This window comes from Triticum dicoccoides, chromosome 1A (genome assembly GCF_002162155.2).
Source record: "Triticum dicoccoides isolate Atlit2015 ecotype Zavitan chromosome 1A, WEW_v2.0, whole genome shotgun sequence".
In the NCBI taxonomy this organism is placed as follows: Eukaryota; Viridiplantae; Streptophyta; class Magnoliopsida; order Poales; family Poaceae; genus Triticum; species Triticum dicoccoides.
This window is the reverse complement of record NC_041380.1, coordinates 471,691,157-471,703,452: the sequence shown is the minus strand read 5'-3', so window position 1 is coordinate 471,703,452 and position 12,296 is coordinate 471,691,157. Positions and strand designations below refer to the sequence as shown.

Genomic DNA, 12,296 nt, shown 5'->3' with positions numbered 1-12,296 from the left:
GGCATAAAGGACCATGTTCAAGTAGGGATTACAGCAAGGTGCGGGAGAGTGGACCGCGTAAAATAGATGAGGATGGTGATGATGATGATGGTGATGTTGATGAAGACGATCACCATGGCGATGATTCCCCTCCCGATGGCACTCCGGTGCCACCAAGAGAGAGGAGGAGAGGTTCTCCCCCTTGTGCTTCCTCCTCCATGGCTTCCCCCCTAGATGGGGAGAGGTTCTCCCTCTGGTCCTTGGCCTTCATGGCGATGATGGCCCCTCCAGGATCCTCCTCCATGGCCTCCGGTGATGATGGCCCCCTCCGGCAGGGTGCCAGAGAGGGCCTAGATTGGTTTTCAGTGGCTACGGAGGCTTTTGGCGGCGGAACTCCCGATCTAGGTTAATTTTCCGAGGTTTCTGTATTTATAGGAATTTTTGGCGTCGGTCTCACGTCAAGGAGGTGCCCGAGGCGTCCACGAGGCAGGGGCCCACGCCCAGGGGGGTGGGCGCGCCCCCACCCTCGTGGACAGCCTAGGACTCTTCTGGTCCAACTCTTTTACTCCGAGGTCTTATTTTGGTCCATAAAAAATCGTCAAAAATTGGCACGTCAATTGGACTCCGTTTGATGGTCCTTTTCTATAAAACTAAAAAACAAGGAAAAAACAGAAACTGGTACCGGGCTCTAGGTTAATAGGTTAGTCCCAAAAACCATATAAAATATCATATAAATGCATATAAAACATCCAAGGTTGATAATATAATAGCATGAATACTTCATAAATTATAGATACATTGGAGATGTATCACATGGTAAGACATAAATGCCCTTCAATGATATGACCCTTAGGTGGGTAGGTATTTTGGGACAGCTGGCGCATAGCACATCAACAGTCGGAAATTTGAGGTTCAAGTTCTTCAGGGCTATCATGTTCCTCACTTGTAGGCAATCCGCACTGGCGAATTCCTAACTCCTCAGTCAGGACAAATTCCTCAGAGACCAGAAGAACTTCATCTCTGTCACTGAAGAAATTGACTGAACTGTATGAGATTTCCAATGGCTTCACTCGAAGGGATTGGTAGGTGTAGGATTTTGAGTTGAGCATCACTTGGAAACTTTTCCTTAGTTTTACCTTGGCCCCCTTTAATAGTATGGTGTTTCCTATGACTCAAGAAAGAGAAAATGAAACTACAAAAACAAAAGTCTTCACGCTTCATGTTCCTCACATGAATATCAAGTCTTCATGGTCACACCAATTTCTTCACTTTCAAAGTCTTCAGAAATCCAAAGTCTTCAGTTGAAGACATTCATTTTTAGGGGTCGACTTTCTCTATAGATACCAAACTCCTCATAGACTTATAGATCTGTGTACACTCACAAACGCATTAGTCACTTAACCTATAAGTCTTCAATACACCAAAATCACTATGGGTCACTAGATGCACTTACACCAACTGTATCACCTCATTGGAGCTGGCTGACGGCCATGCGAGTAGTGATCCAGTTGAGGTAAAAGAGGAAGTCACTAACTTCTACCGTGCAATGTACCAATCACAAGGCTACAGTCTGATGGAGGGGCTGTTGCAATGCTTTCAACAATGGGTAACCGCTGACATGAATTATACACTCAAGAGGGAGTACACGGCGGTTGAGGTAAAAACTGCATTGTACGATATGGCGCCATCCAAAGCGCCCGGCGTAGATGGATTCACCGCGACTTTTTACCAACGACACTGGGATGTCGTGGGGGAGGATATCACTTTGGCAATACTGAGTTTTTTGAATGGTGGGGAGCTACCTTTGGGACTGAATGATACGGCAATAACTTTTATCCCTAAGTCCATCACCCACAGAGAATCTCACGGTACAGGCTAATCGCTTTGTGCCCAGTTTTGTACAAAATCGCCGTCGACAGTGGCCAACCGCGCTCGTCTTATCCTTGGCGAGGTCATTGGGGAAGAACAAAGCGCTTTTGTTCCAGGCCGCTTAATCACGGACAACGTTCTAGTGGCCTATGAGTGTATCCATGCTATTAGGAGAAGGAAGAAGGGCAAGAACTACAGCTGCGCTATCAAGCTTGATATGCTCAAAGCGTACGATCGTGTGGAATTGCATTATCTCGAAGCTATGTTGGCTAAACTAGGCTTCGGTGATCGTTTTACCAGCCTAATTATGAAGTGTGTGACATCAATTATATTCACCATCAAGGTTAACGGAGAGTTGCTACCGTATTTCAGCCCGTTCAAAGGACTACGCCAAGTCTGCCCAGTATCTCCATATCTCTTTCTAATATGCGCCCAAGGACTCACCTCAATGCTCAATAATTTTGGCGGTGTGCGTATTGACAGGGGGATCCGTGTGAGCTTTCAAGCACCATGGGTTAGTCATCTCTTATTTGCTGACGACAGTCTCATTTTCCTCAAAGCTAACACCCAAAGTGCATAATGGCTCAATAAGATTCTTCATATATATGCTACTTGTTCGGGTCAGGCAGTGAACCGGGACGAGAGCTCCATCTTCTTTAGTGGCAATACAGAGCAGTCCCTTCAAGAGACTCTCAAACAATCTCTCGGTATTTCAGTTGAGGCGTTCTCCGAATGATATTTGGGATTGCCCACGGCCATTGGACGAATCACAAGTGGTGCTTTCAGCCACATTAGTGATCGTATCTGCAACAAGATTTGTGGCTGGTCAGAACGAAACCTTGCTTGTGCGGGGAGGGAAGTGCTTCTAAAATCTATTGCTCAGGCAATCCCAACCTACAGTATGAGTTGTTTTCAGCTGACAAAGAAAGTGTGCAAGACTATCACCTCGCCAATGGCAAAGTACTGGTGGGGAAGCTCTTTGGATAAGAGATCCCTACAGTTGCTAGCTTGGGATAAATTGACATAACCTAAGATCAAGGGTGGCTTGGGTTTTCGGGACCCTCAAGTTTTTAATCTCGCTATGCTCGGCAAGCAAGGCTGGCGACTCCTAACGAACCCAAATTCACTTTGTGCAAGGGTGTTGAAAGGTAAATACTTCCCTAACACAAACTTTCTCCAAGCTTCGATTCCTAAGAGTGCTTCTTCGACCTGGAGAGCAATCATTGCGGGAAGGAAGGCTGTGGAGGCGGGGCTGATCCATCGGGTAGGTGATGGTTCCTCTATCTCTATTTGGAACGACCCTTGGATCCCCAATACTGTCTCTATGAAACCAGTCGGCCGATTAGGGGCTGCCCCTCTCGAGTACGTATCGAAGTTGATTGATGATTACACTGGAAATCGGAATGTTGATCTTGTTCGCCAAAATTTACTCCTCCCGGACGCTGAGGCAATTCTGAACATACCTTTGAATCGAGCTGGAGGGGAAGACACTTTGGTGTGGGCACTCGAAAAGTCAGGCAAGTACACTGTCAAATCAACGCATCGCTCTCTAATGACTCGCAACGAGCTTAGCTCTCTAGAGGAAGGACGACTACAGATACTTCATCAGCGAATAAACAGTTGTGGTCAGCACTTTGGAAAATACATGTGGTGCCGAAAGTTAGGGTTTTCTGGTGGAGAGTTCTCCGCGGTATCTTGCCAGACTCCTCGACCTTGAAGCATCGACATATCAAACCACTTGGACGTTGTGGCATTTGTCAGTCAATGGATGAAGATTTAATGCATGCGCTTATTTCATGCTCGCATGCAAAGCAGTTCTGGATAGCGGCCAAGGGTCGGTTCGACCTTCAACTACCTAGGCTGCATCCACTAACGTGGGCGCGTGATATTGTGTTGGATCCCATGTTCGCAGATGACACCAAATGCAAGATCATCACAATAATGCATGCAATATGGACTTCCAGAAACAAGTGGACTCATGAACAAGATGGATATGATCCAGTTCAGGCGGTTAAATGGATCCATGAAACTCTATCTTTGCTGGACTTACCTGTTCGTCGCACTAGGGTGCAGGCGGGACAGGGATGGAAACCCCCCGACGCGGGGTGGATTACCATCAACACCGATGGATCGGTATTCCCGGATGCACTAACAGGCAGAGCTGGTGGTATTTCCTGGTCCCATTTATCCTTCATTGGGGCTTGGTGCAAGCCGCTAGTCGGCATTTCAGATCATTTCATCGCCGAACTTCTAGCCTTCCGGGAGGGTGTGATCTTTGCTCAGCTTCGCGGGATGTCACATGTGATCATGGAGGTTGATAGCATGGAGCTGGTCACCCAATGGAACTCGCGAGGCAACTCTCAATCGGTTGCAGTGCCTATCTTACATGAACTAGATGATATAGTCCTCAAATTTTGTTTCTTTTTTGGTTCACCATGTCAGTAGGGAGTTCAATACTCCGGCTCACTTGTGTGCGCAACGTGCTTGCTCGGCCGAGGGCACGGAGTGCTGGCTAGAGCAGAGCCCCGATTTTCTTCTTGTAAGCCCGCGGGCGGACTGTAACCGAATGATCTTGAAATAAAGTCTTAGTTCGATGCAAAAACACTCGGAAAATACATTAGTTATCTCTCGTTCACATTACATTCCACAATTCACATTTGCTATTATGATATGTCTGGTGCAGAGTTTGAATTGCTAGCTAGTTTTCCTTTAATTTTGCATGTTGTTCAACATGTATTATTGGTGCACTTAGTTGATCCTAGCATATTTATGATTTGGGCTAGATAAGATTCGCCTAGTAAATTTCCACATTACGATTGAGCCAAAATTGTAAGATTTCTTAAATCACACATTCACCCTCTTTGTATGAAATCTAGGTCCTTTTAGCATTAGATAACAATGATGCACCACAGATTCTGGCAGTACCCTCCACACAGAACAAACCATGCAATTAGGCTGGCAATTAGGCCAGCCTCAATGCTTGAGGCGATCATTATCAACACTTTGTTAGGGGCGGTCCTATAGTAAACCTGCAGGTGCACAGGGCACTGGGTACCTTCTAATTTCCTCTTGACATAACCTATTCTTGATATGTATATGACGCCCGATGCTTAAGTTCGTTGATGCAAATTCTCGGTGGTGGTGTACCCCTATCATTTTTATTCTAGGTCCATCTCTGTGCCATGTCGTGGGTGATAAGCCACGTTGATTTGTTGCATTTCGAGTGCCCACTCACGTCAAGTTAATTGGTTTAAATATCTTTGTTGCTAGACTGTCAACTAAAAATTGTATATTAAAAAAACAATTTGATCCTAGGAGGAACTAGGCACCATATTTAATATAAAAATGAGGCTTGAACCCTAGCAGGTTGGCCAACCAAATTTAAGGTAGAAATGAGGCTCGAACCCTAGCAGGTTGGCCAGAAAAACATAAAGCCTTTCTTAAAAATGGTGTTTTAGTCTCTAGTTTTTATGCCATTCCTCAGCTTAAAGTATGTTTTTACGTTCGAGAGTGACTATTACTCAGTTGAATTAGAAATAGTTATTTCTAGCTCCGCGATGATAGTGGTCCGATCAAGATATTCACATCCTTTTGCATTGCACGATTCATGATGTTGGAATTGAGTGATTCATATAGTTCAATCCTTTGACTCAATGGTCTTGTGGAGTATATGTGGGTTCATGCTAGTGAACATTAGATTCGTGATGTCCTATGAACTTTTTGGTTGAATTATATACTTTGAATAATGTTTATAAATTACATAGTACTTTTTTGGTCTGAATTATTTATTGTTGAATTGTTTTGTGTTATTTTCATTGATTTGTTCTATATGTATCGTTAAATGATCTACGTGCATGATTTTGTATGGATTTGAGATTTTGAAATATCAAAAGCCGTTGACCGGACGGATAAATGAGCCTTGACCAAAAATAGTCAATTCTTTTTTCGACTCAGCGATAATAGCCGTCCGATCAAGATGTCAAAATGAAATGGTTCCGTATCGTTGACTCTGAAGCGAGGAGTCAAGGAGACACACAATCATCTTCTTTTTCAAATATACTCCCTTCGTAAAAAATATAAGAGCGTTTAGATCAAGGAGTAATCGATGGAAGTGACAATATCTGCCAAAAGAAAAAGAAAAACACTAGAAAAGGAGAGCTGCAGAAGCAGCAAGGGCTCAAATAGGAGAGAATTCCTTATTTGGCCCTTTTTTAAATATGGTTCCCTATTTGGCCCTATAAAACAAAATCTTCCTTATTTGGACCTTGGCTTAAATTCTGTTCCCTATTTGACACTTTCATACATTTTTCCATCCAGTAATGTTAACTAGCATGTGCAAAGACAATTTTGCCCTTAACAGTAGTTTGTCAACAAAAATGGAAAGAGAGGTAGTGCCGCTCCTGTTTTGCTGGAGGCAGCCATGGGCTCGTGTACACTGCTGCCATGATCGTGTACACCAGCGGTGCTGGGTTCTACGTCACGCGCTGGGATTCCGCGATGTTTGTGAAGGCTTTGGAGTTTTAGCAATTAGTATAGGGACGGCATACTGGACAGAGAACAATTAAAATTCTGCATTGATACGTAATGTATACAGAATCGAATACAGCTAGGAGATCCTTGTGATCTGATTGCACACGTGTTTTCGTGCATGTCTCATGCACATTTTTCTTTTTTTTTCCTGACCTGAAAGAGAAATAAAAACGTTACTTCGAACAGTTCAACTTACAAGTTACATCAACTAGTACAGCCACCAGATCTTCGCCATGCTCATGCTCGCCGGCACGCTCAGGCAGTACACCGCCACGGCCAGACACGCCCACGAGTTGTCGTGACGATGTGACGATGATTTAATCGTGTACACATGGGTAGTAACTATTCTTTTTTCTACCGCAAGTACTATTATATATATATAGTACTATTTTTTTATTATTGAACTACAGCAAAATATATCACTTTTTTTGGGCGAACAAAAAATATTACATTACCTCTACGTTTGCATGTAAATAATCAGGTCACATTCTACACAAGGGGTAAAACCGTCTTTCTAGGTTAAACTTAATACTGTTACTTGTCAAAACTAACGGAAGTGACACATAGGAAACAAAATAAATTTAAATGTTAAAAAAGAAAAAAGGATGTTTTTTAGGCAAAAAAGAAATCAAAATTTAAAAAAGGGCCAGATAAGGAATTCTCTTCTCGAATAGCCCGAAGTTCAGAAGCCGGTGAGAGACACACAGCTGCATAGAGCAGCGAGCGAGCATCCAAGGCCCCCGGCTTGTCTCTTCCCCCCTCTCACCGGTCGCCCACAACCCCTCTCCACAGGGTGCGTGCGACGCTGCAGTACAGGGAGGAGGAACAGCGAGCAAGAACAGCAGGAGCGGGCAGGCACAAAGCGCTGCTGCTGCTGCCGCTGCCAGCCCCGCACAGCCTGGGCTCCGATAATTGATTGACGCGAACCCAGCTATCACCTCCCCTTTTTGTTTAATCCATAGCATATATAATCATCAAATCCCCACCCATCCCTGCACTTATTTCTCGGTTCTTGGCACCTTCCTGTCTTTTCTAGATTTCATTGGATCCCATATAGGGCCTCCACCACATTCATTTGCCTTGATAGCCGCCAGCTGCTCCTCTTCCTCCCTTCTCCAGATTTCTTGGCTCCCTGGGCTCCCTGGCTTGCCCAGAGATTGCAACGAAATCTTGCAGGGCTCTTCTTTGGTTTCTTGTTCATGCTGGGAGCCATGGATGAGAGGATCCCGCCGCCCCCTTTCTTCCAGTACTCGCCGTCCGGCGTCCATTCTTCCCCTCACCACCACAACCCCATGAGGTCGTCTGCCTCCGAGAGGGAGAGGTCTGTGCCCCATCCTCATCCTCTTGTGAACTGCCGTGAAGTTTTCGTTTTTATCTTCGCGACGATTCTACTAGCTTGAAAAACTCGTCGTGGGCGTGAGATTTGACTCGGGTCGTGCGAGATTTGTGCCTAATCTTCACCGTCCCGGTGTGATTTTGGTGATGGTCAAATGATGTCCCCACGCTGTAGTGATCTCCCAAGTTGAGGATTTGGGGATATTGCCTGCTGATGGTAGATTTGTGCTTGCTGTTACGAATAAATGAGCATGATGTCCTCGATTGGCCTCTGGTAGTGTGAAGTTCATTTGCAGGGTGCTCGTTGTTTTGACTTTTGATTAGGTCGCTAATTATTGGTGCTACTCTTATTTTCTGCTCTTAAGTAAATATGTGCCTGTGGTACTTGCAGTTGATCTTACTAATGAGATGGTTTGCTTTGCAGGTATATTGCTGAGTTACTTGCTGAGAGGCAGAAACTAGTTCCCTTCCTGCAAGTTCTTCCATTTTGTAACAGGCTTTTAAACCAAGGTCTGTTCCCTTCTCTCTCTTTTTTTTTTCAAATTACATGGAAGCTACTGTATTTGTTTATGTAGTTCCCAGTAACCGTAGATTCTAGTTGCTATTAGAGTGTTTACATTCACCCAGTTGCTATTCTTAGCCATCCTCGCTGTTTGTCAGAAGAAATTGCTATTCTTCTTTGAGCAATCATGTCCGTTCTCTTTATATGAAAAGCTGCTCATGAGGATTTCTTTTCAGAATGTGTTATCAGTCTTGTTCCACCATACCGTTACTTCGGAATCCCAAATGATGGCATTCATGTAAATCACATAAATTGCTGCCAGAGATTGTCTAACATGCAGAACTAACTCATTGACGAAACAAGAATACCAGACAGTCTAACACCCTTAAGTTCCTCAGTCATGTCTTACAGTTAACATGCTTACTTTTCACTTCTTTATCATAATTTAACCATTATATTACTTGAGTGGCGATTTCTAAATTCTAACATCCAGTTGTAGTTCCAGGTTATAGATACAAACATAGCATGGACATTTTCTCCCTGATTTAAAGTGACACAAATAGAACTAACGGATTTCGTACTGGCTTGTTTTCTTCAATGCAGAAATTCTGCGGGCATCTTCTTTGCCACCTAACCCAAATTTTGTTGAACCTGAGAGATTCGATTATGGTAGCCCATTAAGATTAGCTGGCCACCCTATGAACGGTCAACCAATGGATATGGAGGGATGGACTGGAATGCATGCAGAGGTTGTGCAAATTCATACAATCTTCTGATTATTGGTTTTACAAGTCCTAACTGCCTTAACGTTCTATATAGCTGTTAGAGAAATGCTGGCATGATTACATCTACTTTCTCTACTTTTTTTTCTTATTCTAATATGGCTATTTCAAATATGCAAATCTCTACGAGTGCTGCCAACTAGTTCATGTTATCCTTGAAGCTGTTTAGAAATTCGCAGGAACCAATGAACCACTTTTAAGACCGAGTATCAGTCAGCTGTCCAGTTCATTAACATGAAACGGAAAAAAGGAAAGCTATACATTGTCATACTAATAGGAATGGTTTCAAAAGCACCAATCAAGTTACAGCCACTGTTACAGTACAGATGTTAATAGCTTTGAATAATTCAAGAATGGCATGTTTTGGCTTTTTCCTTTTGAGAAAATGACAACGTTCTTGCTAGTTCAATGGTGATTTTCATCCAAGCCTTGGATCTCAAAATTATTCCTGCGAGATTAATGATTAGGAATCACTGCTTCTACCCATGAGGATAATTATATGTAAATGATAGAAGCTTGACACCAGGTAAACCTCGGCCAGTCGTTCTTGTAACCGATCTTTACGACCTGTGAGCAATTTCATCCACCCATGAAAATCGTAATTCGACAATACAGTAGAGAATCAACCTGGGTTTTGTTAAGGAAGTGATGCGGATATATGGACTCTTTATTCATATCGTTTTCCTGATATTACAACTAAGAGACTTGTACAACTTCTTATCATGTAGTCCCTCCGTCCCAAAATAAGTGACTTAACTTTGTACTAAAGTTAGTACAAAGTTGAGTCACTTATTTTGGGACGGAGGGAGTAATAATTAATGTGCAACACTGGCCATCTTCAATGCCAAATAGAAACACTTACATATTATTTCTTTTCATTGATTATATTAAAATGCCTTTCTTCAGCATATGGGGATACACCATTCACCATCCATGGGCTGGAATGGTGGTCCTGGAGTTGTTGGCGGCCCTGTTGTGAAGAAACTTGTCAGGATGGATGTTCCAGCAGAAAAGTATCCAAATGTATGTACGACATACTTTCACCTCAAGCTGTTTTGATAAACTATTTAACTCGATTATGAGATTTACTAAATTCAAATCATCTGCAATCTTTTGTTATGATTAGTTCAACTTTGTTGGCCGTTTGTTGGGGCCACGAGGAAACTCCCTGAAAAGAGTTGAAGCTACAACACAATGTAGAGTCTATATTCGTGGACGTGGTTCAGTGAAAGATACTGTGAAGGTAATTAAACACAGATTAGAACCACCATTTCATTGTTGCTTACTCACACTCTTAGAATGTTCTAGCACCACCTTTTTTCTAGAAACATTTTAAGACCGTGTTCCGTTACAGTGCTTATTTTGCACGTTAAAATATGGATATAGTATGTATGGTTGTTATTTGTTAATTAAATTGGATATGCAAGTAAAACTGAAGGTTGATCCTGAATTCTTCTGATTGATGTAAAACTCCCATGTTTTTTTTTGGCCGGCAAACTCCCATGTTTTTATAAGTACAATATGCCTTACACAGTAAAAGGCTGATAGATGTTGAGCTAGTAATGGGCAGCATATGTATTGATTGAAGTAAAAGAACGGTTCCAGTTCTGCTCAGGTATTTGTTATGTTCTAGCGTCGTAAACTTCAAGCCATGGCTTGTTAAGATGAAAATTCTACAAGTAATTTACCCACAAACAGTGCAGAAAGTCTAAACAAACCTTCTAGGCTCCGTATACTATGTTTGCTCACCATTTGTATCTCACCCCGTAACATTTGATATTTTAGTAGAGCTGTCAGTTAAAATGTGGTGTGTTCATTATATTCATCTTGCCTATATTCTCATGTTGTTGCCTAGATAGTATGGTGTGTTGATTGTTTTTCACAACTTATTTCAGTGGCATCCCTTTTGAAAACGCTCTTATATTTCTTTACAGAGGGAGTATATTTTTGTAAGCATGCTTAATAGAATTAACTCTTGTGTTTAACAATTCCTCTCATCCAGTGACTACCAAAAATATTGTTGGAGAGGTTCTGAAAGCTGATTTTTTTTATTGAATAGGAAAACAAGCTTAGAGCTAAGCCTGGCTATGAGCACTTAAACGAACCACTGCATGTGCTTATCGAAGCTGAGTTCCCGGCGGATATCGTTGATGCGCGACTAAACCAGGCTGTGGTCATACTGGAAGATCTTCTCAAACCAGTAGTATGTCGCTTACCATCTTATCTGTCGCAGTTCCCACATTTCCATGACCTCATTTTTTCTTTGAATTGAGTCGGCTTTACCTGTCTTGCTAACGGTATTGCGTATCACCAGGATGAATCCATGGATTACTTCAAGAAGCAACAGCTGAGAGAATTGGCAATACTGAATGGCACTCTAAGGGAGGAGGAAAGCCCAAGCCCAAGCCCCCATCTCAGTCCCAGTGTATCACCGTTCAACTCCACCGGGATGAAACGCGCGAAAACGGGCCGGTGATCGTGCTTCTGAATACTGATTTGCCTGAGGTGACTATGATTTGAACAGATCGCGCGCAAACCTGTTCTACTGCTGGAAATGATTCATGATGCATATGGGGGACCGGCCTTGAGGCTCGTCGCATCTGTGATACGAGCTGAGATACATCTTTGGATGAATGGTCGCTATGGAAGAAATTCGTTTCGTTCGGTCTGCTCGAGGAATCGGGGCTTGCTGTTTGGTCTTATTGATTATTCTCTGTGTATCTATCTGACTCCCAAATATTAACTTTATCGGTTTGGATTAGTTAACCGTGATTGATCTGTGGCTCAAAGTAAAATAGTTGTGGACAATAATCCGGGTTTTTGTCAGTTGTAACATGTCCGAGGGGGGTTGATGTTCTTGTGAACAGACATTGTTGGTCCAAAGTTATGAACCGCAAGCAATGTCATGAAGATGACTCGCTTGCCTCCTACTCCCTCCGTTTCTAAATATAGGCCATTCTAGAGATTTCAATATGTACTGCATACGGATGTATCTAGGCCCTGTTTGGTTCGGCTGTGAATTTCTAAAAGCAGCTGTGAAAAAACAGCTGTGGAAAATCTGATGTGAAAAAGATGTAGGACATTCGGCAAACCAGCTGATATAGCTTTTTCAGATTTTGGTCCGCGGCGAAATCAGATTTTGGAAAGTACGTCTTGGGCTGCTTTCGTTTTTGGTTCGGATTTTGGCAGCGGATTTCTGGAATCGGATTCTGTTGGGTTCGCTTGGTGCTGCACGGCAGCGGAATCCGTCGATAAAAGCTGAACCAAACAGGATCATAGACGCATTTTAGAGAGTAGAT

At 42.9% G+C, this 12,296-nt stretch overlaps 1 protein-coding gene across 1 annotated transcript; it reads left to right on the top strand.

The window, feature by feature from the left end:
* The first annotated feature begins 7,081 nt into the window (after window positions 1-7,081).
* On the top strand, window positions 7,082-11,931 carry LOC119279962 (KH domain-containing protein At1g09660/At1g09670-like). The gene is made up of 7 exons (XM_037561005.1): window positions 7,082-7,699; window positions 8,138-8,223; window positions 8,819-8,964; window positions 9,904-10,020; window positions 10,124-10,240; window positions 11,057-11,200; window positions 11,312-11,931. Exons 1-7 carry the CDS (start codon window positions 7,578-7,580, stop codon window positions 11,471-11,473), a joined length of 894 nt encoding a protein of 297 aa, XP_037416902.1. The 5' UTR covers window positions 7,082-7,577; the 3' UTR covers window positions 11,474-11,931.
* The last annotated feature ends 365 nt before the right edge of the window (window positions 11,932-12,296 follow it).

Coding starts and splice junctions, on each gene's coding strand:
- LOC119279962 (XM_037561005.1), top strand. CDS start 7,578: ATGCTGGGAGCCATGGATGAGAGGATCCCGCCGCCCCCTTTCTTCCAG. Junction 7,700..8,137: donor TCTGCCTCCGAGAGGGAGAG/GTCTGTGCCCCA, acceptor TTTGCTTTGCAG/GTATATTGCTGAGTTACTTG. Junction 10,241..11,056: donor CAGTGAAAGATACTGTGAAG/GTAATTAAACAC, acceptor TTTATTGAATAG/GAAAACAAGCTTAGAGCTAA.